Source organism: Rhinolophus ferrumequinum, chromosome 10 (genome assembly GCF_004115265.2).
Source record: "Rhinolophus ferrumequinum isolate MPI-CBG mRhiFer1 chromosome 10, mRhiFer1_v1.p, whole genome shotgun sequence".
NCBI classification, from domain to species: domain Eukaryota; kingdom Metazoa; phylum Chordata; class Mammalia; order Chiroptera; family Rhinolophidae; genus Rhinolophus; species Rhinolophus ferrumequinum.
Genome location: NC_046293.1, coordinates 62,966,080 through 62,990,622, shown reverse-complemented (window position 1 = coordinate 62,990,622; position 24,543 = coordinate 62,966,080). Strand labels below are relative to the sequence as shown.

General features: G+C 42.3%; 2 protein-coding genes across 9 annotated transcripts in view; one reads left to right on the top strand and one right to left on the bottom strand.

The window, feature by feature from the left end:
* Positions 1 to 15,576, top strand: part of GRIP1 (glutamate receptor interacting protein 1) — a 370,250-nt gene extending 354,674 nt beyond the window's left edge. For 5 of the 8 annotated variants that reach the window (XM_033117398.1, XM_033117397.1, XM_033117401.1 and 2 more), the window contains 2 exons: positions 11,247 to 11,393; positions 13,806 to 15,576. In XM_033117398.1, coding sequence (XP_032973289.1) covers positions 11,247 to 11,393; positions 13,806 to 14,030 — 372 coding nt within the window. In that variant the 3' untranslated portion in view covers positions 14,031 to 15,576. The remainder of the gene's footprint in view (positions 1 to 11,246; positions 11,394 to 13,805) is intronic. The other 3 variants (XM_033117399.1, XM_033117395.1, XM_033117394.1) reach the window with 1 other exon arrangement.
* The window catches only part of HELB (DNA helicase B), a 27,397-nt gene continuing 18,304 nt past the window's right edge, over positions 15,451 to 24,543 (bottom strand). The window contains exons 12-13 of the mRNA XM_033117403.1: positions 20,585 to 21,079; positions 15,451 to 18,437 (exon numbers count right to left, since the gene is read on the bottom strand). Coding sequence (XP_032973294.1) covers positions 18,333 to 18,437; positions 20,585 to 21,079 — 600 coding nt within the window. The 3' untranslated portion in view covers positions 15,451 to 18,332. The remainder of the gene's footprint in view (positions 18,438 to 20,584; positions 21,080 to 24,543) is intronic.

The window sequence follows — 24,543 nt, the reverse complement described above, 5'->3', positions numbered from 1 at the left end:
GAAAGCTGTCTCCATAAGAACAAGCTGTGGACCTGTTCATGTCAGCACCTAGAAATTCTTACTATTACTAGAAGCTGGACCAAGAGGATATGAACGAATGGACAAGTATCCATCTCCATCTCCTGATGATGCATTACTAACATCATCTTCATACATAAAGAACGAAGCATGGGGCTTATCATTCACTTTCCTGGGTTTTAACTTACTCTCCATTATTTGGCCCCATTTTCCCCCCACTCCTCTTCTCCATTCCTTCTCTTCCTTCAAACTTTCAGAAATCCCGAGCTCAGGTCAGAGCCCAAATGGTTTCCGTTCATTTTGCATCAGCTGCTGTGTCTGAGTCTCTGCTGGATCCCGGCAGGTCTTCCTTTAAGTTATCCACATTCATTCCTGAACTCAGAAAGCTGGCTGTCCTTCCTGGTACTTGAGAACAAACATAAAAATGAAGCTTCACTTCCTTTTTTGGCCACGTGGATGGGGAAGGAAGTCGGAGCTGGACTGATAATTTAGTACTTAGTTGGGGGGGGAGGGACTGAGAGGGGGTGACAGGGGAGCGAAGTACATGTCCCCTTAGGCCACTGCCTCTCAAACTTCCTTGTCTGAGTCACACAAAATACATTCATTTCACGTGTCAGTACACACGTACACCCACACTCATATGTGAATGAATCCAAAAATGGTACACTAACTTTTTCTAGTTTTTGTTTCTTTTTTGTTTGTTTGTTTGTTTCTTTTTAAATGTGATCACATTAACCTGTTTTCAAGTCTTACCAATGGGTTTCAACCAAAAGTTTGTGGACTATACCCTCAGACAATAGTTTGGCATGGTAACTATTACCTGCTTGTTAAAATGCAGGCTCCTAAACCCCACCCAAACTTACCTGGTCAGCATTTTCTGGGAGTACAGGCCAAGAGTCTACATGTTAGCAACCTCTTAAATGGATTCTTTTGCCCCCTGAAGATGGAGTATCATTCCCTTAGGTTTTGCTAACTGGAGGTGATTATTCTGTTTCAGTGAAACCATAGGCAACACCTGGGTGGCAGGGTACAGAAATGAGGTTACATCTTTGGCCCTGGAACTTCTGAATTTTATCTTTTAAATGAATTCTGGTTCATCCTATAGCTTATCACAGATTCTTTCTCTTTGCAAGCAAGGAGCCTGTGGTCTTAGCTATAGTTCACTGATAACCCTTTTTTCACTTCTGAAACTTAAATATCCTTTGGTGTCCATTTAATCTATTTCTGAGATGAACTCTAGCTTCACTTCTTTGCATACTTTACAGAAAACAAAAATTCAGTAGAGTAGAAAGTTCCCTACATTGAGAGCATTTGGGCTTTTAAAAAAAATCATATTGACATTTCCTTGTGCCCTGTCATTTGTGTTTTTCAGTTAAATTATATTCCTTATTTGTATGCAGCTATTTTTATGTATCTTTTTACAGAAATCTTTTAAAACTAATTTTTCAGCATCTACTTTTATTAATGGCCGCTGGTGGTACAACCCTTGAACACTTGAGTCACTCACAAAGGATCCCTGCATTTCTTGTCACCGCGTTTGCTGCCATCATCTTTTCCCCCAGCTAAGTTCACTTTGAATTTTCCATAGGTTTGAGTGTTTTGAGAGGGGACCTTTGTTCTTCCTGATACGACAAAGTTGTTTACTCCTTGGAAGGAGTGCCATTTTTGGTGTTTAATGGCAACTTCTTTTGCAATATCCTCCCAGAGTCAGGCATGGGCTCAGCCCCCTAGAAGGAAACATGAAGTGAACATACGTATCTTATTAGGCATATGCTTCTTTCTTCACCGGATATTTGGAGTTGCTACTCAAGATCCAACAAGTCCTCACAGCAGGCCTAGACGTTTTCCCAAGAGCTAATGTAGAATTGTCTTACTGTGGAAGTCACTAGAAGCTAAAACAATACACTGAGTGTCTGCACCTTTTGCTTTTGCCTACCACTCTGCCGGATCCAATTTCTCTTTCCTCAGGCAACGAGTGATAAATGAGAGAGAACACCGCCTTCGTTGTCAGGCAGACTGAGGTTTGGTCCCAGTCTGCCAGTTATTAGCCAGGTCACGTCTGGGAACCTCAGTTTGCTCCCTTAACAAAGAAGGTCAGAATCATTATCAGGGGAAGAGACTTTACAAATAGCATTTCCCCTGGTGAAGTGAGTCACCATCATTCAGAGTCTTGCCAAAGCCATCCAGCGTCAGAAATCCAGAAAATGAGATCTCCTCAGGATCCCAGACTTAAAGAAAATTCAGCCAGCTGCCTTAGAGCTTCCAGAGATGGAGGTGTAAACCTTCAGAATGAGATCCGTTTACAAAGAGAAATCGCCATGTGTCTGGTTACTAGTCATTACATCAGTCTGACGAGTATATTCTTTCCCTGTGAAACCAGGAGCAGCTAACAACCAGGACATTGTTAGTGGACTTGTAGAACAAGGGTTGGAATTTAAAGCAAAGGTTGTACGTTTCAAATGACTAATGGTATTCAACCCTGACAGTCTTCAAAATTTATAATTTCCAACAGCTTCCCTTGTTGGTTTCTATTGAAACAACTTTTCAAAATGTAAAAAAACAATTCTCATGCAAATGATTGGCTCATGTCAAAAAAATTTTTAACTCATTAATAAGGAATGACAGCAAAATGACAAAGCTTGTTCAAATGGGGATAAAGACACTTTATATGTATCTCAATCAATGAGATAAAGAAAAAAAGTGCCAGCATAAGATTTCCAAGTTAGAATTAAAGCTGCTCACTGACTTATAGGGAAATAAAAGCAAAGCCTTTGAGGTTATCTTTTCTAATGGACAGAAATAATTTGTATCTCTACCAGACAGAACTCATTTCGCATCTTATCAGTTTTCTATAAGTTGCCATCCACATTTGCAGACTCTGAGCTCCGCTCTGAGCAATTGAAATGGTAAGTCAAACAAAATTGCAGTCCCCTAGACAAGTATGACCCCTAGGCAGGCTTGTTAGTGTTCCACTGTGCCTTATTTCTCACTTTTTGGTCATCTGTGTTATCATTTCTGTCATGGATCCACCACCATCCCTCTTCAGAAATGTTCATAGCTTCCTTTAAGTCTAGCTCCGGTCTGGGGATCATTCCTCTCCTCCTGATGTCTTTATGCCTGTTGTGATCAAATATGTTTATAAGTTGTAAGATATTCTATTATCTATAGGATGTTCACTGACAAAGGTTGGAGCTCTCTGAGGGTCCCTGTCTTCCTAATGTCCAGATCCTTGGAGAGATGCCTCCCGGACAGCTTCCTCCACCATCATTCTGCCCTATTGCTTGTCTGGCAGCGCTGTGACATTGATAAAGATCCAGCCCAAGGCTTGTTTCTTTCTTCCCCTTAAGTGGGGTACAGAGTTCTTTCCTTGTTTGAGAATCTTTGTAGTGTCAGACCACAGCAATCCCACAGGAATGAGGAAATAAAATGAAGACTGTTAGTGCCCAGTACAGTGGGGGTTTGGTCAGGGAAGCCCACTGTAATATTATGATTTATAATAAGAAATATATATTTGGTCTGTGCCCTCCTTGCAGTCACAGAGCTCTTACGACCCTTGGAATTTCCTAAGTATTGAGAGCTATAGAGGTGTCTTTTGTTGTGTGAATGAAGTGACTTTTGGACCCCACCTAAAAATGAAGGAGGGGAGAGGGCTTGGAGGTTGAATCAGTCACAAAAAGGCCAGTGACTTAATCAATCATGCCTATGTAATGACGCTTCCATAAAAACTCAAAAGGACAGGGTTCAGAGAACTCCCGGGTTGGTGAACACCTGTTGATTTGGGGAGAGTAATGCACTCAGAGAGGCTCCCTGCCCTCTCCCCACATCTTGCCCTATGCATCCCTTCCATCTGGCTGTTCCTGAGTTATATTCTTTTATAATAAACCAGTAATCAAGTAAGTAAAATGTTTCCCTGAGTTCTGTGAACCCAAGGAGAGGGTCGTTGGAACCTCTGATCTGCCGTATAGCCAGTCGGTCTGAGTCCCAGGTGATAACCCAGACCTGCAGTTGGCATCTGAAGGGGTTCAGGAGTGGGGGCAGTCTTGTAGGACTGAGCCTTTAACCTGTGGCATCTGATGCTAACTCCAGGTAGATAGAGTCAGAATTGAGTCGAATTGTAGGACCCCCAGCTGGTGTTGCAGAATTGCTTGGTCATGGAGGGAAACACCCCAACCGCCTACACGCACGTTGGAATTCTGATCATGACAGTTTTACCCACGTAGGCCAAAGGGGAATGGAGGTCAGTAAGTTACAGAGGGAGTCAGGAAGGGTCAAGAGCTGGAGGAGAGCTGGGCCAGAGCACACCCGGGAGCGGATAGCAGAGGTGGAAGCAGAGGGCCAGGTGCTGCGAATGACCAGCAGGCAGTTCTGAGCAAAGGTGCCGGAACAGAGACTCGGCCACAGCTGGCGGATGTGGTGGTGACGAGGGCGAATGGAAAGCGCCAGTGGCAGAGCTGACAATAATTAGGTGTCGGTCAGCTGCCCGTGGCGTGGTGTGATCTCCTGGAGAATGTGGAGCGTGATCTAGCTCTTTCCTCTTTGATACGATGTGAAATGATAGACGTGGCGGTGCTGTGAGATGAACTGGGAAAGCAGCACATTAAATCCGCCGCAGACCTTAAAAGCCGTCACGTTCCCTTGGTTGGGACTCTGTTTTCCAAGGGCCATGTCAACCCCTGCTTGCTCATATTTGGAGTCAAAATCCAAGCTACTGATTCTGTCATCGTTGAGCCCCCGTGTTTCAAGTCCATGGTGCCGCACGTTTGCCAGGAAGCACCAGGAGGCAGTATTTGAAGCAGCTGTCCCCTTCTCGCCTCTGCCAAGGAGGCTCCCCAGGCAGGATGGCAGCAGCTGCCTTTCCTGACCCCGGCTGTCTCGAAAGCCAGGAGTTTGAGTGGCATAAACTGACATGGCTTCCTCTTGGGACGCATGCAGTTGGGAAGGCCAGACTTTATTTTTCCCTTCCAGACCCACAGGTAGTAGAGAATCATTTTCAAAACTGTCGTTACTGGAATTGTCAGGTTTAAAGGAACAAGGCTACTACCCCAGCAGTGTCTGCAAGAATAAACCCAAATGCTGGTGATTTATGGGAAAACCAGTACCATCTCTGAGAAGTAGGAGTCAGTTTGGTCCTGAAGGCCCTCGGACAAGGGGCTGAGCCACAGGGAGGGTGCCAGCGCTTACGAATTGCTTCTGGGGATGGCTGTCACTCAAAGTGACTTTCTCAAGATAGCAGACACGATTGCCCTTAAAATCGAAGTGAGGAGAGTTGGCCCTGCTGCTAATGGCTTTTCACATGTGTCAAAACTGAAAACACAAGCATTGGGTTTCTGATCTTTACCTCAAGGACATTGTTCAGACATGTGGATAGACTTGCTTAGAAATATAAAACAAGGCTCAACTTGAATCCTGGTGAACCCCTGTGCCTCCTGCCAACGCTCTGCTCTCGGAAGGCTTAGAAGCTATTGCAGCACACGCTGCTGAATAGTTAAAATGGAACTGAGCTTTGGAGAGCTGTATCCTTGCCCGGAGTATTATGTTACAAGGGGCTCTTTGGCCCTTTTAGAATAGAAAAATCTAGCACTGTGTTCACTCACAGTCCAGGTTCCCTGGGAGCATCCTTTGGTCAGTGCAGAATAGAGACCTTATAGGATAAATCTTGATCCATGTGGGCTAGGGTAGAGCACAGAGAGCTCTAGAAGCAGTAAGCAGGAGTCTGTGTGTGGAAAGCCACAGAAGGGCTCTAGGAGAAGAAAGGCAGCAGACATGATAACATTATGCATCTTCAGTTGGTTGGGCAGTTGGAAATGGATAAAGGCTGCCTGACCAGCTAGGAGATTGTACGGGGTCTGACAATTAAGATCGCGAACTCATCCTAGAAAAAGTACTACATACCTCACTGCTGAATATCATTATGGTCACCTTTGAAGTACTCCCCTTGGGAAACTATGCACCGACACCAGTGCCTAGTCCACCCTTCAAAACAATTTTGGAACTCTTTCTGGAATGGCCATCAGAGCTGTCGTCGTATTACCCTTGATGTCCTGAATGTCATCAAAATGTCTTCCTTTCAATATTTCCTTTGTCTTTGGGTACAGGAAGAAGTCAGTGGGGGCCAGATCATTCTTTTGCCCCTCCTGGGTTCTCACTGTGGAGCAGACATCCAAGAACCACAGGCCCACTGAGCAATGAAGAACTTCACTATTATTGGAGGCCCACAAAAAATATTCCCCCAAATGCAAGGATTTGGGTTCATTGTGTTGGAAAACGTGCCTCAGAGCTAAGACAGAAGTGGGCTTCCTAATGCCCCTGGCAAGCTCAGATTTTGCAGCCCTCACAGTCAGGCAGGCCTACATACTGCACCCTCGCCTGTAGCTAGTTACAAGTGGAACTGAGATAACGAGGACACACCACCCTCTGGGAACGGTGGTGATGGTCCCTGCTGCAGGTGTGCTGCTTGTCAATGGAGAGAACATGGATAGGAATAAAGATGGAAAACAGGCAAAAGGACAAGAGATCCCACAGACAAGGCACAGAAACAAGCCAGGGGGGCACATAGGCAGGGACTTGAGCAGAGAGATTTCATCCACCAGGGAACGGTCCCAAAGAACGGCCTGCTGTCGCCAATCTTAGTAGCTGCTCACCTCCTCTTCCTCTTCCTTTTTTCCCTTCTTCCCCTATTCCTGTTCTTCCTCCCTTTGAGAAAGGAGCATGGGGATGGGAGGAAAGGGACTGGCATAGGCACCAGAAATGTTTCCTCCAGTCAAGGCTCCTTGGAGGAATAGCTGATTTCAGATTGGGGGCAGGAAATATTCGTAATGAGTCTGTGATATCTAGTTCCGGAAAGCAAAGTAGTTATCACAATAAATGGGTCATATTGAAAGGACATAGAAGTCAACATAAAGGACTCTCCTTGGCCAAAGAGGAGAACATGTGAGCAACCAAAACAACTATGATACAATTGATTTTCATAGGTTTACAAGTATATTGATATTTTACTTAACGAAAGTTATCCATCCCGACAAAAAACCCTCACTGGGACACCATTGGAAGTATTTAGTGCCCTAATTTCCTAGTCTAAGAATGAAAGGAAAGAATTAGCATTCATTCTGCCTACTTCAGAATAACCCAACAGCACTAATTAAAGAAAAGAGAATTTGTCTTTACAAAAGAATTCCAGCTAAAAAATATATAAGATATAAGATTAGAAAAATATTATCATCCTGCAGCCTCTAATGAAATTATTGATTCAGACAAAGGTCATCAATGGATGAAAACACTAGATTACAGGTGGATGGGGAACCTTACATGGGGGAAATGAAGCTGTCGTCACCTGAACCCATCCAAAGTGGAACTAGACATTGAGTGATACGTCATAGGAAGTACACTGGACCACTGTGAGGAATATTCATACCCCTCCTCCCCAAAGCTGACCCGGACTACAATTAAGCATCCAGAACTAACTTCCATTTAGAGGAAATATGGGGGGTAGAATAACATGCTCCAGGACAAATGACATTTCCACAATAAGTCAGTAGCCTAAGGGAAAAAAGATAGGGGAATACTCTGGCTAAGAGGACAGTTAAGATACTTAAAGCAAATGTAATGTGTGGACCTTGTTGGATCGTGCTTTGAACAAACAAACTCTAAAAACCACTTTTGAGGCAATCAGGGAGATTTTATTATGGACTCGGTATTAGAGTATATCGAGTAAAAGTCGATTTTGCAAATGAATTAATGACATTGAGTTTACGTAAGAAGCAATTGTATTTCTTAGAGTTCATACTGAGGCATGTAAGAGTGAAATAGCATAAGGACTGGCATTTGCTTTCAAGATACTCCCTCAGAAATGGAAAAAGAAAGGTGGATACGTGTGGCCAGCTATTGACGGTTGTTGGGTCTGTGTGCTGAGTATGTGGAAATTCATTGTTCTAGCCACTCTACTCTTGAACGTTTGAAATGTTTTCTTAAAATATATCTTTCTCCTAACTAAACGTACTGTGGTAATCATTTCACAATATATGTATGTCAAGTCATTATCCAGTAATACCTTAAACTTATAGAGAGCTGTATGTCAATTATATCTCAGTAAAAACAGCCTTGTCCAATAATCACCCTCCCCACCTTAGGAAAGAGGGTCAGAACTTTTCTGTCCTATGGCCAAAGGCAAAATTATAATTACAGAGGGACCTAATCGTTCTCTGCGATGAGTATTTGTTACACAACCACACGCCAGGTAAAGACATCGTGTGTGCCATGGAAAGGCCAGAGCTTCCCAGTCAGAACCACCTGGAGTTGAACCACTTCTCTGCCGCTTGCTATCTGTTTTAGCTTGGGCAAGTTTCTAACCCTCTCTGACCTTTCATTTCCCTGTGTGTGTGATCTGCTCCACAAACGTGGCAGAGATCGTAGCATCCTGTTGGCTTTTAAATATACTCTTTCAAGTCCCACAAGCCTTATCAGCAAGAAGTCCAGCCTCTCCCACTGGAAGACACTCCATCCTCCCTGTGGAGGAGGGGGCCTTGCTCAGCTCATTAGCGGGGCAGGCCTGGCTCCCAAGTCAGAAGTGCTCTCACCGCTCGTGACCACAAGGTGTCGCCATTGAACCTTCGCCCAGCCCAGCCCAGCCCGAGCCACCCCAACCACCCCGCGGCTGCAGCTTTGCCAATTTCCAACACTGCCCTTGGGGAAAAGAAGGGGATGAGGAGCCTGGCTTGAACCCCAGAATTAAATCCCTCTTAGTTCACACTCACAGTACATCGTGGCCAATTCTGACTGACTTCCAAACTCAACCATGTCAGAACCAGTCGTTTCATTTATTGTTTCATTTATTCAACAAAATACAAAGGGATTTGGGATATATGAATGAGTAAAACAAAGATCCTTGTTCCCCTCCAGCACCTTGATGGGGCATCTTCCACATACTCCCCTAAGGCCTTTACCTGAGCCCAGGTCACCAAGAAAGACTTCTCTTCCCCCCCTGATGAGTTTGGTGTTGAGGGGTACCGTCGCATTCACACAGTTTACCCTACTTCTCTCCATGCATCAAAAGGTTGCGTGTCACACGGGGTGCTGGATTTTACTAAGCCACACACGTGCCCATGTGCAGGCACACACACACACAAACCCCTTCTCTGGTAAAGTAGCGCTTACTATTCTATACTTACATAACCAAGTGCCACAGAAGTGATCCTTCCATGAAAATCAGGTCATTTCAGATTTTAAAACTTTATATATACTACCTGATTTAAAACTGAGACTCTTACTCATTTGGCAGGATTGTTAGGGGAATTAAATCAGGTATCTTCACGGAACTGTAAACTCGTGAAGTCTGTATTTTGTTCACTGCTATGTAGTTTTGTTGTTGTTTTACTATATCCTCAGTCCTCAAAACAGTGCCTGGCACATAGTAGGGTCCAATGCGGGTGGGTGCATGAACACATACGTAAGCGCCCGCGCGCGCACACACATACACACACACACACACACTGATGGAATGAGACCACAAAGAACGTCGGCTCATTAAACATTAGTTCCCTGGCTTCCTTTTCCAGAACATAGGACAGCCTCTCTGGGTTGTGGAGTACCACACAGAGGAAACTTCAATGTGCTCATACATCACTAGCAATTTACAGGTGCCGATTCAGTCAGTCTGGGGCAGGGTCTGAGGTTCTGCATTTCCACAGCCTCCTGACATTGTCGGTGCTTCTGGTCAGCACACATTTTCAGTGGCGAGGCACCTTTTTTTTACTCTTAAAGATGCAGTCGAATTCTGCCCCTTTTCCTTCTAGGGTACTAATTGGGACAAGGCAGACGGGTGGTATATGTTGATATACTTTATATCATAACATCTAAAATGCCACCAACTATAAAATGCAGCCTGATTCCTGAGATTTCAAACTATGAAAACAAATGTGCATCTTAGAATCTATGGAATAAGGCCTTTTGAGCAGCAGTGAAATAATGGTCAAGTTCTTGGTGTTTGGAGTCAGACAGACATGGCCCCACCATTTGTTACCTTTGTGACCTTGGGCGAGTAAACCACACAAATTTGAATTTTCTCACTGCTAATATGGCAATCACTAGTAGGGCTGCCTGGTCACTAATACTGACCCAGCCAAACTGATGATTTAGCTCACTGCCCAATGAAATAAAAATCTACATACTGACCACTTTTGCATTTCTTTCCATATTCCCTACCTCTCTGAAGTAAAATAACTGGGTAGCAAGACATAAACCTGTTCTAAAAGTGTTAATCTTCACATTTTGCCCTGGATAGCTCTGAATTTTTGACTCTTTTACAAGAATGTGTTCATGTATTCTTGTGTAAAAATAAAATAAATAAAATATACATTTTTAAACCATTAGAGTGAAAAAGTAAACCCAAATCATTGCTTGAAGTGCGCATGAGATTTGCGGAGGACATTCGGCAAACCTTAGGAAAAGCAGGTCACCTTACAGCATTAAATGAGTGTGGAGTGCCGAGGATAGCACCTTGCAGTGTCCAGCACTGTGGGTGCTCAGAGAATATTACACATTAATGTGTTTGCCTCTGGAAGCAGGCTCTTCTCTCATTGACTGCTGTTTGCCAGCACCCAGAACCGTGCTTAGAACATGGGGGGGGGGGGCCTCAGTACACGTCTGATGGGAGTATGAATGGTGTGATGAATGAATGAACCTCAGACAAACTCTTGCAGGTTGATCAGGTGGAGGAATGAGGATCAGGTGGAGGAAGCGTTAGCTGGTGGTAGCTGGTCTTAGGTGCTGAGAAGGGTGAATGCCTTGAATTTCTCAACCAAATCCTGGAGCTGTTCAAGCCAAGCCCCAGAACACAGTTTTGTTACAGGAACACTTTCAGGTCTTTTAGGTGGGTTTTGCCAGAAGTCCTGAAGTAGTGATTGGGGTACCATAGCAAATAAAATGATGGACTTTGTGGCACTTGCTAAAAGGGCGAAGAAGGGGAGAAAGAGAGAGAGAGAGAGCGAGAGAGAGAGAAGGAAAGGGGAAGACCAGGACTCTCCAGCATGTCTCCTTTTTTTTTTTTTTTTTAGTTCTGAGAGGAATTTTACAAATTCCAAGAATATTTTTGGAGAAGGAGGAAAACTGCAGGGTTGGGGGTAGCTGTTTAATTATGTCATTGAAATTAGTTTGAAAAGATTGTATGTCAGAGGATTCACAAGCAAAGTTTTCAAACCAGTTAAACGTTCCCTTCACATCTTCTCACTTTCCAGGTGACCTTGTACAAGAGTTCCGACATGGAGGACTTTGGGTTCAGTGTAGCAGATGGCCTGCTGGAGAAAGGAGTGTATGTCAAAAATATCCGCCCAGCTGGCCCAGGAGATCTTGGTGGCTTAAAGCCCTATGACAGGCTGTTACAGGTAAGACTGCAGGTGGAATTGAATTAATTTAGTTCTTTTAAGTCTACTTGACCAGTACCCACCCATGCTCCTTTGCGTCAAGACTAGATTAGGGCCCCTCCCATATAGGACAGAAGCAGCTTTTCTTTCAGCAGAATTTACGTTATTGAAATTGCCTGTTTCCCTGTATGCGCCCCCCCCACACACATTAGAAACTTCCTGAGAATGGAGCCAGTGCCTTATTCTCCCATTTGTCCTTGTACAGTGCTTGACATCTCAGTATCTCATACAATATCTGAAACCAAAAAGCTGAGCCTTGTTTACTTAATGGAGTCCTAGCATGGTCAGGTATAGTTTCACTGAGCAAAGCAAATTCCTGATCTCATGTACAGTTTTTAGGAAGAAAAATTTGCAAGAAAAGGAGAGGGTTGACATTCTTAAAAGTGTGTTCAACTGGAACGAGTCTGTCACCAAATAGTCAGCTTTCAAAGAACGAGGCTGCATTAACTCGTGTTCACTGAGGCAAGTTGTTGTCTCTGATCACCTAGTTTTAAAACCAGCTCTGGTGATCATTTTTACCATGGCCATGGAACACTCAGTCTTGTCCTAGAAGTATGGGACACTTTTATTTTCCATGGGTACTTTAATATTCGATGCATGACTAACTGTCATGCGGGGTGTCATGCGGGGTCTCAGCTCCCGCTCCCCACACAAGAACGCAGGACATGGTGAGGCCAAAAAGAAACACCCACGGAGCCATAGGTAGGGGAGTTACACCACTATAGTCTCTCTGGCGGCTGGGTTGGAGAGACAGAAAGCAGGAGCCACAGGATCCGCAACCTGCCGTCCGCTTCTCTGCCAACCAAACTCACTTGCTAACTGCACTCTGCTTCTCTGCCATCCTCAACCCACAATCCGCGCTTGCTAGCTCAGCCACCATCCGCTGCTAGCGTAGCCACAGCAGTTATATTAGTAGCCAAAGGCTCACTGGTTACAGCTGACGGCCAACTAACCACAGCTGATGGCCATCCAATCACAGGCGATGGCCATTTACTACCCAAGCCAGCACCTGTCCACGTGAGGCCGAGAGCCTGGAAACTGCACTCCTGACTCTGACCCCATACTAACTATGGGTGAGTCACTTAACCTCTAAGAGTGTCTTTTTTAATCCATAAATTGGAGCTATACATACTTTCATGCAAGATGAGGCTCTAAAAGGAAACGATTCAGATTGTGAAGGGCTTTGAATGTGATGATAAAGCTCTTGGACGTGATTCTGGAGGCATATTAATTTCTGCAGCAGAATGACCTAATTTGTAATTTAGAAAGACAATACAACATTATCATGGGTTCACTGAGGTAGGGTGGGGCAGGGGAAGATCTCAGGAAAGGCAAGTAGGCAGGTAAGGGCAAGACATCTGCATCAGACCTGAGTCTTTAATACCCTCAGCACATCCTGGTAGAGCTGTCAGGGAGGCCGTTGGCAGTGTGGATTTGTTGCTCAGGAGAGATGTTAGACCCAGAGCTAAAGATTTAGGATACTGAAGGCATGGGTTTGGATGAAGTTGCCTACGGGTGGACTTATAGTAAGAAAGAGGAGAGAACCAAGAATAGAATTCTAAGAAAAACAAAATTTGAAGGACAGGAAGAAAGAGGCAGGAGAGGACTGAGAGTGAGCAGTTAAAATGGCAGGAGGATCAAAACAAAGTGATGTCCTAGGAGCCAAGGAAAGAGAGTTTTAAGGATTAGCAGGTGTCCAGAGTGGCGAACGGCAAAGGTCAAAGGGGATGAGAAGCTGGTACACCATTCCCATATTGGACACGTGGAGTCATTTGTACAACATGAGGGTCAGGTCCCAGACGTGGGAAGATTGAGGAGAGAATGGAAAGTCAAGGAATGGAAGCAGCATGTAGATGATTTTAAAAACATTTTTGGGTAAAGAATAAGGAGAAATGCAAGATGAGCACATGTACAGCTGAGGAGGGGACGGGCTCACTTAGGAGGGATAGTTCAGCACCATGGTTAAGAGCACGAGCTTTGGAATCAGTCAGGCTGCCTGGGATCATGTCCTAGCTCGACCACTCACCAACTGCAGCTCAGGCAGCTCTCTTAACCATTCTGTGCCTCACTTTCCTCATCTGTAAATTGGGGGTAATATTCAGTCTTTAGAACACCTGCCATGAGCTGGTCAATCTGTTTGGCATGGGGATGTTGGGATGTGTCTTTGTTGTTCCCAGCTCTCAAGGGCATTACAATTTAGTGGCAGAGAACAAGTAAGCCAATGAGCGCCTTGTGGTCAGAAGAGAGAGAGACCTCTGTACAGGTGCTGGTTTAAGCACCTTCCAGACAACTTGTTACACCTGAAGTGCTACTCTGGGTTTGAGGAATTCCGACTGTAACAATAATGCAAAACGGCTCTTCTTGACCTTTCAGGTTAATCACGTCCGAACGAGAGACTTCGACTGCTGCCTAGTGGTGCCCCTCATAGCAGAATCTGGTAATAAGCTGGACCTGGTTATTAGTAGAAACCCGCTGGCTGCACAGAAATCAATAGAACAGACTCTGCCAGGAGAATGGAGTGAACAGAACAGTGCTTTTTTCCAACAGCCTAGCCATGGTGGTAATTTGGAGATTCGAGAACCCACTAATACATTATAGCAACGCTTTTTATAAAGCAGGACAAAAGACTCTCTACATGGTGCTAAAAGAAAAAATCCCTTTAAGATTTCTGTGGCATTTGAAGCACAGATAATCACGTGGCATTAACGGCAAGCACAGGGCTGTTTTAAATCTCTCTCATGGCTCATGTTCACTTCCCTTTGCAAGTCGAAGATGTTTCATTTTTCGCGACCACGATGGTATATGGCAGATGATTCCCTGCCAAACTCAATGGTAGAGAAAAAGTAGACCACCCCTCTCACGATTGACGTCAGAGGAAATCTTTCACAATCTCACGTTCCTATCACTTTTTAAAGAAGAGAAATGTCTGTTTGAAAATATTCTCTATGACAATTTCCTTAATTCATTTTGAAATCAGTTTCTTACTATAAAGTCATTCATGTAAGAACTGGACCAACAAGGCTTTTCATAAAGCTGGCGCGACTAGGGGAATTAGAGTTTGGCCAACTGCTGGGACTGCTGCTATGGGAGGGATACAGGTATAAAATTATCTTCAAATGTTTCAGCAATGATGCACGTAGGCGATCATAGTAGGTGGTGGTATATGTTCTGCCCAAATATAGGAATGATTTTAACTAAGATGTATGCTATTCCCTATGCAACAAATTATCAAACAGGATATGTCTTGTGACCTGTTTTTGTTTTTTTGTTTTTTGACATATTTTTAATAGCTGCAAATCTCTGATAATGAATTAGTGTTTAGTACCACTGAGAGTTAGGTATCTTATTTTTAAAATTCAAGACTAAGAAGTTAAGAGAGAATGAAGAAGTCTATTACAATGAGGTTTATCTTAATGATAAGCAAATCAAACTCTTACTGCTTGACATGTTTTAAAAACTGGTTATATTGAAGGGTGTACAGCACATGTACTTAAAAATGACACTGGACTATCTTTTGTTCTGAGCCATGCCACTTAACTGAAATTGTAAATACATTTTTCACAAAATGCATTGCCAATTATTTCCATCCCTCAAAGCAATAAATTTGTGACAGTTGCTTTTAATGTTTGTCAGCAACTGTTTTCATTTGTTCAGATATTTTGAATAGTTACACTAATAACTGTTATTTGGTGAATATAAAAAAAATAGATCTGTATATTGATTGTAGACTCTCCATATTGAAATGATTATTTTCCAAACATTTTCATTTTGGTCAATAATTCGTATAACCGCTTGGATGAAGCATTTGAACACTGTGTCCTTTGTTTAAGGAAAAAGCTCACCTTTCTTTTTGCGCAAAGAAATATATTATTTCAAACACATTTCAGGACCGCCAGGGCAAGAAAGTATAAAGCAGAATCATGTTAAGGAAAAAAAAAGATCATGAGTCACTTAAATATGTATTTTTATTTGTAACAAACAAGTATTAAACTGTAAAGTATTTTTGTACAAATTTAATACTTTAATAGCATGGTATTTATCGTCTATGTATGGTTTTGGGGAATTCAAAATTGTTGCAAATATTTGTATGGAAAAAAAAAAACCCTCTACCAAATGGAATAAACAGTGATTTTAAAAAGCCAAAAGAAATGACATGCAATTTGAATGTATTTTCATGTGCTAGCCTGAGCCCTACACAATGCTTATTGTTACATAATTTTTTAAAAGGGGATGGTTTTGCCATAAACTTGAAGAGCAGCATGGAAGAGTGGGAAGAGCATAAGTTTTGAAATCCAATCTGGGTTTGAATTCCAGCTCACTGGTGGTTTGAAATTTACTTATTGGGGGTCAGGGTCCACCCAGTGATGCCGAAGGTCAGATGTGTACTTCGGGACTGTCGTGAGGTAAGGCGTGCAACACACGTGGAACTGCTGAAACCGCCAGCACACAGGAACACCCCGAGATTAACAGTGCATTGATTTTAGGTGACAAACATCACAACATCGGCCCTCAGAGAATATTACAGGTAGTCTATGAAGTAAATTGACAGACGCTATTAAAATGTACGAATTCTAATTATGCTATCTTCAAATAAAACAAAGCACCGATCATCCCAAGTTTTCATTGTGCCTTGCAAACCTTGTAAAGTCACAGGGACAAGACAAGGATGTCCATTCTCGCCACTTCTATTTAACAGTGTCCTGGAGGTGCCAGGCAGGGTGATAAGACAAGAAAATGAAATAAAAGGCATCCAGTTTGGAAAGGAAGAAGTAAAACTGTCTCTGTTTTCATATGATATAAAAACTTGTGCTTCAAAGGACAGCATGAAGAAAGGGCAAAGCCACAAAATGGGAAAACATTTTGCAAATGCTATTTTTAATAAGGGACTTGTATGTAGGTATATAAAGAACTTAGATCTCCATAATAATAATAAAAAAGAATTTTAAACTGGGCAAAAGATCTGAACAGACATTTCTCCTAAGAGGACACACAAACGGTTAATAAGCTCATGAAAAGATACTTAACATCATCAGCCCATAGAGAAAGGCAAATCCAAACCCCAATGAAATATCACTTTATACCCATTACATGGCTATAATCAAAAACTCAGATAATAACAGGTGTTGGGGAGAATGTGGAGAAATTGGAATGTTCACACACTGCTGGTGTAAATATAAAACGGTGCAGCTACTTTGGAAAACAGTCTGTCACTTCCTCAAAAGGTGAAACATAGTGTTACAACATGACTCAGCAATTGCACTCCTAGGTATATACCTAAAAGGAATGAACATATATGGCCACACCACAACTTGTACACAGATGTTCACAACTGCGTTAGTTATCACAGCCAATATGTGGAAGCAACCCAGCTGTCCATCAACTGATGAAGGGATAAATTCGACGTGCTCTACCCGTACTATGGAATATTACTTGGTAATAAAAGATATGAATGCTTTTTGCATCATGGCATCTCTGAGAGCAAGCTGGGTCACCTACAGCTCTACTGCAGCCACCCACAAAAATTCAGCCAGTGTTCATGGCCTTGCCACATCAGCTCAAACCATCAAGGTCTGATCTGGAAATATGGCCTCAATATATACAGCCAGTTTTCCCATCATTGTGTGAGGATGTGGACTTCAGCAAATTTGCCTGAGTGATCTTCCTTGAATGGGTTATCCAGGACACCTACCCAATAAAAGAAATGCTAGCTCTTTGTACATAATTTTTAAAAACCTTTTAAAAGAGAGAGAGATGAAGCAGTGATAGATACATGCTACCACACATGGATGAAATCTGAAAATATTACGCTAAGTCGAAAAAATCAGTGACAAAGGACCATGTATCCTATGACTCCATTTATGTGAAATGTCTGGAACAGACAAATCAATAGAGACAAAGTACATCAGTAGTTACCTAGGGCTGGAGGGGATAAGAGGATTACAGCTAAGAGGCATGGGATTTCTTTTGGGGGTTCTATAAAAATATTCTGAAACTAATTGTAGTGCTGGTAGCACAACTCAGTATACACTAAAAGCCACTCAACTGTGTAAACGGGTGACCTGTATGCAAATTCTATCTCAATAGGCTATTTTTAAAACATTGGGATAACAGGTAAATTTGTCCTCTTAACTTATTCTTTCACCATTGAACAATAAATACAACTCTAAAAAAAAGTAAAATAAAATCACCCTGAGAGAAAAAAATTTTTCCAGAGTAGACTATCTTCAAAACAATGCGCTCCCCCCTCCAAAATGGTAATGATGTGACATGACAAAGGTGTTAGCTAATGCTACAGTGATAATCACATTGCAATACATAAGTATCCGATCCACAGTGTATATCTTAAACTTACGCGATGTTACATGTCAATTATATCTCAAATTAAGAAAACAAACAAACAGAAAACAAAAAAACAATGAGCTTCCCGACGCAAAAGGAATTTCCAGGAAAAAGCTCCAGATGGGGTGGAGGCAGGAAGCAGGGATGGAGAAAAGGGCAGCCTGGAGAGACGACCACTTTGCTGAAGACTCAACTCCTGGAAGTGGTGTCAGTAAGCGATGCAATACAGTTTATCTTGACCATCGCTTCATCCCTTTGGCAATGATCGCGGAAGTTAATAAGGCATTATGCTAGAAAGAAAACACTTTTTAAAGTATAAACAATTATATGTAAAACATCTTTTCCTTTCATTTCTATCCAGTGCTACCAGTTCTCATGATGATAGATATTGAAATCATTAAGGTTTTCTTTGATCAAGTGAATTTAAAACATCTGCTAACACCTGAAAATGAAACTCCAGTGATAGACGTCCTCTTTTATCTTGATACTTGGAAGCGAGGATGTTCATTTTGTGTTGAATGGAAAAAAATAAGACAGTTATCTGAGCAATCGAAAATAAAATCAGGTTTCTTGATTATGTGTGGATTTGAAAAGTTGCCTGGGGGTTAAACTATTCAGTCTCAAATCCTTAAGTTTGGAAGATACTTGTGGAGATGATTCTTCCACCTATTAGAACAACAATAAAAATAAAGTTAATTTTGTAAAAATGTAGTCAGTCTACCCTACGTCCTTCTTTTCCCTCTGACTGCTTCTGCATAAGACTCAATACCTTTTCCCCACCCTTTGGAAGACTTAAGCAAACCAGAGCAATGAGCTTTCGGATCTTTGTGGGGTCGTGTCTACTTTTGCTCACGGGGGCCCCTAGCACCCAGCTCTGGGACTGGCATGTAGAAGTGACCGTTTGCTGAATGAATACATACATCTAATTGCTAAAAATGTGAACAAGGCCTACTACATATTCAGGCAGCCCAGTACAAAATTCAAATGAGGAATCCCCAGAAATGAGGGATGTGATGGCAATATCAGTAGGAAATAATGACAATAAAGCAAGGGACTTGTCTGTTTTCCTCCTTCGGACGCTTACATCAGTGACTAGCAGAGGACCTAAATTTTTTTCAGGGTCAGCCCGGTGGCTCTGGCGGTTGGAGCTCCGTGCTCCTAACTCCGAAGGCTGCCGGTTCGATTCCCACATGGGCCAGTGGGAACTCTCAACCACAAGCTTGCCAGTTCGATTCCTCGAGTCCCGCAAGGGATGGTGGGCAGCGCCCCCTGCAACTAGCAACGGCAACTGGACCTGGAGCTGAGCTGCGCCCTCCACAACTAAGACTGAAAGAACAACAACTTGAAGCTGAATGGCACCGACCACAACTAAGATTGAAAGGACAACAACTTGACTTGGGGAAAAAAAATTCTTTTCAAATGCCGAATGAAGTGAGGCAGAGAGAAGAAGGCGTCCAAATCAAGTGTACAACAAAAGCCAAAAGGGAGACATGAGCATCAGTTTGGCTCATTTTAGTGAATGTAGAGACTAGCTTGACGAAAGGAGAAAAAAGGTTAGACATGATAATGGGAAAGCTGGACTCCAGCTGTGAAAGGTCTCAAATGCCTGCTAGTCTAGCATTTATGTTGTAGGCACTAGGGTGACATCAAAGGCTCTTAGACCCAGGAATGAGCTGAGTACTGACAGGGGGTTAGTGGTACCAGTGTGTCGGGTGTACTAGGAGAATGGAAATAAGACAGTAAGGTAGCCAGGTCAGCAATCATCCAAGAAAATGAGATCAGGATCTAAAACAGCCCAGAAGAAATGGGATGAAAAGAAATTCCTGAGACATATTTTGCAATAAATTTAGCAACTAACTAGAGGCAGAGGGTGAAAGCAATGTGAGTCTAAGGTGACACCAAAATTTTAAGCTTGTGTAGTTGGGAGAATGATGTCTGAAATGGAGAAATCAGAAAAGAGAGTTTCAGAAAGTGAATCTCTATGAACAAAGACACAGATGAGGGAGTTAGTTCATGACCTTCTGTTCAGTGTTAAGAGTATTCAGTGACGCACCAAGTTACCTACTAGCCTGTGTGTCTCCACCATGGGCTGGTCATCAAAGCAAGACTGGGAACTGTCACTTACCTTTGAATTGCTAATGCCTGAAATGCAATAGACAGGTGGAAACTATCTGTTGAACAAATCATCAGTGCAAAAGTGATGGCTGAAATTTAGAGAACGGGATCAGTTCTCAAAGGAAAAAAGAACTGAGCCTTGGGGAGATGTCTCCAGTCAGAGGATGGGAAGAAGTGAAGAAACGAAGGGGAGCTGAGATGGTGAGGAAGGGCAAGTGTTAGATAAGGCACCCCAGAAACCAAGGGAAGGAAACATTGAAACAGCAGCCACAGCGAAAACTGCTGAAAATTGCAAAACTGAAAATTGACTGCTGAAAAGAGTCAAGTTGACAAGATGAGTGGAAGCAGCTGCTTCAGGGGAGTTGTGGGGATAAAAGTGAGATTATGGCCTACAGAAGGGAGTGGAGGGGATAAGCAAGGTATGCAGGAAGAAGGTGCAAGATGACAAACTAGTTGCTTCCGGCAAGCCAATGGATGGAGGCTCCCTCGAATGCCAGCCTCAGGCAGAGTGAGAAAGACTGCCAGGCTCAGCTGGGCATAGGAGAGAGGAAACTGGACAGAGATGAGAGAACACTTGTTTTTATATCCTACAGCACCATGCAACACTAATAAAATTACATCGTACTTGAGTACAGATAAGCACACCGAAGTTAGCAATATCTCAATAAAACTTGAGCGCATGAGACCACCACTCCTACCATAAGAATTTTGTTTGGACTTTCAGCATCATCCAGGCCACAGGTTCTCTTGGGCCCTCGAGATTTGGATGGATCTGCATCTGTATCCGCTTCATCAGGTGGAGATGATTTCCAACTTCCACCAAAGGCGACTGTCTTATCATCAACCGCAGAGGCCTGGCTTCTGGGGGAATTGTTTGTCACAACATCAGCTGTGCCTGCAGGGAGTGGTGACATGGACAGCTGTGTGCTGGGGCCTCCGCTGTCTCCGGAGCTCTTTGATGGGGACGCAAAATCTGCTGGTGATGCAGAGCCAGTAGAGAGTTTGTTTTGCAAGAAATGTTTTAAACGAGTATTTCTGGGCATACTGCTTTTCAAAATTGAGCTCCGGAGCTGAGATTCTTCTGCAATGACATACACTCTGCAGCGGCCCCTGGTCACCGCGGTGTAAACGTGCTGCCAGTGCTGGCGACCCGCCTTCCCAACCACATAGACGACTGTCTGCTCCTCAGACCCCTGAGAGAGAACAATGCATTTGGGAGAATTAATAGTGTGTAATGTCTTCAAAAAGTCAGTCTACAGAGGTAGAAAAGAGACAGGTCCTCCCAAGCACCTACAACCTGGCCAGAGGAATCATATAAATCCATCGTATGGGGTCCATTTTCTTAATTATCCAAGAACTCATGTTTTCTAATTACACTACTAAGTTCAGGTCTCATAGATCCACAACTGGCTTGTAGAAACCCAGCAATCAATTTTCAAGACTGCGCAGTGCCAAATACTAAAATCACTTGAAATGATTGCAAGGCCTTTATGTGTAAATGTATCATCCCACTGTTACTTTATAGTAACAAAAAAACAGGCACCTTAAATATCCGATGATGGGAGAGTAAATATATGTATTTATTTATATATTTATATAACGTATCTATATATAGATATCTGGTACACTATTTTACAAACATCAAAAATGCTTTAAAATTTAACAAAATTTTAAAAACTGGGTACATACCACGGGTGCCAAAAAAAAGTACACATTGTAAGAGACGTTATCTATGTGTTGCTTTTCAAAGTTGAACTGAGTTACGGTAGCAATGTGTAGTATGACGTTTGCTCAAACAATGGCGTTAATCAAATGAATGCAGCATCATTCATTGTATTACAATTTTAATACAGTTTTTTCCTTTCTTTAAACGTGTACATATTTTTTTGCCATCCTCTGTATATATAAAAAATGATCACACCTATGTAACACAAAATAAAATTACTCTGACCCAAAAAAATTACATACAAAATGAACATCAATATGTAATGAAACAAATCACAAAAAGGCAATTTATTCGAAATGATGACTGTCTCCAAAATGGAAGGCCTCTGGATGATTTTTTTCTTCTCTTTTTCTGTATTTTCCCACTGTTGAACCATTTATTACTTTTTTCCAGATAAACAAACCAAGAGAACAATAAACCTCTGCTTTTTAAGTTGAGCAAGCCAAGAACCGTATAGGCAAGAAAAATGCCCGATGTCACCACGTAACTGTGAGAAACGTTTCAAGTTTTGTGGCTATTCTTAGTCCCTGTATTTTCTATGCCAATGCAAACTAAGAAGTGGTCTGAACTTCTCCCTAATGTTCCCACATTACCCCAGCCAAAAGAAGGATTGTGGGGAGACAAATGACAAGATGGGCATGTAGAAACAACAGAGCCACAGTTTAAAAAAAAATAAAAAAAAATAATCTACACCACAAACACTTCTATCTCCCTAGAAACAGAGAGTTTGAACCCACTCTTCAGATGATAAAAGTTTGACAAATACTTCTTTCCAATGCTGCTGAGTCTCAGGAATTGACTTAAATGCTACTTGATTATACAAATGCTAAATACAGATAACACCATTTCTCCCCTTAGGCTTTCTATTGTGTATTCCTTAACAGGAAAATGTCTACCTAACCTTAGCTAACCGAGTTCTTACTCATCAGTGAAAGTGACACTGAAAAAAATGTAACAGCCTCAGAATCAGTCTCCCGGTACTCACATACTCACTCACACTTGCTACAGTCCACTGTCCTCACAGCAGCTACAGTGATATTTGTAAAATGCAAATTCATTCACATCAGACTCTGCTTAGAACCCAGTAGTGGCTCCCAGGCTCTCAAAATAAAGTCCTGGCTCCTTAATATGGCCCGTTTGGTACTTCAAGAGCCAGCCTCGGCCCTGCTCCCTCCATCCTTCTTGCCTCTCTCCTCCCCATGAGCCATGCTCGTTCCAGCACAAAGAAACTCTTTGTGGTCCTTCCAGTGCTTCCCAGTCTGTGGTCTCCATCTGGCCCACTTCTGAGGAGCACTCCATCCAGGTACTTTCCAGCATCCTGTACTTCCTCTGTAACACGATTTTTACCAGGCTAGAATGTAACTATCTGCTTTAAGTGCAATCCTCACTGGACTGTACGCTCTGTGAAGGCAGGACCACATCTGACTTGCTCACTGCTGTTTATCCAGCATCTCACTGAATGATGATAAAAATTAAAACGTCATGCCAAAGGTGTGCTCAGAAAACAGGACATGGACACCTAACTTCACCTCAATAACCTGCTAGAAATCATTTGTCCATTTCTTTAAACGTTCCTTCAAACATTAACACTATCAGACGTCTTGAAGCACGTTTATACCTTTACTGTGAATTACGTATATTTCTAGTCTCCAAATTTGTTCTAAAACTTACAACTTATATGAATAGACACAAACCATTAATACCCTTCACGAGTTTATAGGCTTAGAACCTAGAAGTCTATATAGACTTCAGAGTGGAGTCAAAAAAATTTTTCTGTAATGGGTCGAAGAATAAATATTTAGGGCTTGCAAGCCAGATGGTCTCTACGCCAACTACTTAGCTCTTTGGGTATAGTACAAAAGCAGTAATAGCCAATATGTAAATGAATGTGACTGTGTTCCAATAAAAGTTTATTTATTTTTTAAAAGTTTATTTATTTAAAAAAATGTTTCTTTATTAACAAAAAAGTTTCTTTACATTGGATAATGTATAGTCCTAGAAGGCCCGAGGAGGTGACCTGGCTCCCGATCCTTCTACCCCCTTACCCTGCATTACGTCTCTGATCTTATGTCCTGTTACTCCCACACGGGCCTCCTTGCTGTTCCTGTTCTTCAAATATGCCAGACAGGTGCCCACCTGAGAATCCTGACCTTGGCTCTTCCCTCTACCTAGAATGCTCTTCTCCCAGACACCCACAAGGTTAACTTCTTTACCTCTTTCAAGTCTTTATTCAAATGCCACCTTCTCAATGAGGCCCATGCTGACCCCCTATTTAAAATTACAGCTGCATCCCATTCCCAACTCGTTTCCACTGATTTACCAACTTCTAACATAATGTGTAGTTGACTTATTTTTTTTTTTACAGTTGTGTCTATGTCTATCCTCTTCCCCACCAAATGTAACCTCATAATGGCAAGCATCTTTGTTTCACAAACTGACCTATACCAAACACCCAGTACAGAATTTGACTCAATAAATATTTGAACTAAACTCAGAAGGAACAAACTATGCTAATGATACAAAATAACAATCAGGAATATTCTCAGCGGTAAGAAACGCTAAATATTTCAACCAGGAAATAAGAGCCAGATTCAATAAAAGGAACATTTAGATACTTACCCCAACCTCAACCTAGTAATAATAAAGACCCCTTCCCTCTTCATTATTCCAGACATGCAACAGAAAACTGGATTATAAATTTGAGGAAATGGCTCAGAAAATACAGCAAAATGACAACAAGATGGGAAATAGAAGAGATTGATAAGAAAGTTAGATAGCCATTTCTGGATGTCCAACATAAGAGAGGTTCTAGAAACACAAAACAAAGAAGAACTCAGAACAAGAAATCTTAATGAAATTATTCAAGAAAACGTCACAGAATTGAATGATATGAGTTTCCAGAATTTCAGAGATCCTTGCTTAGGATGTACT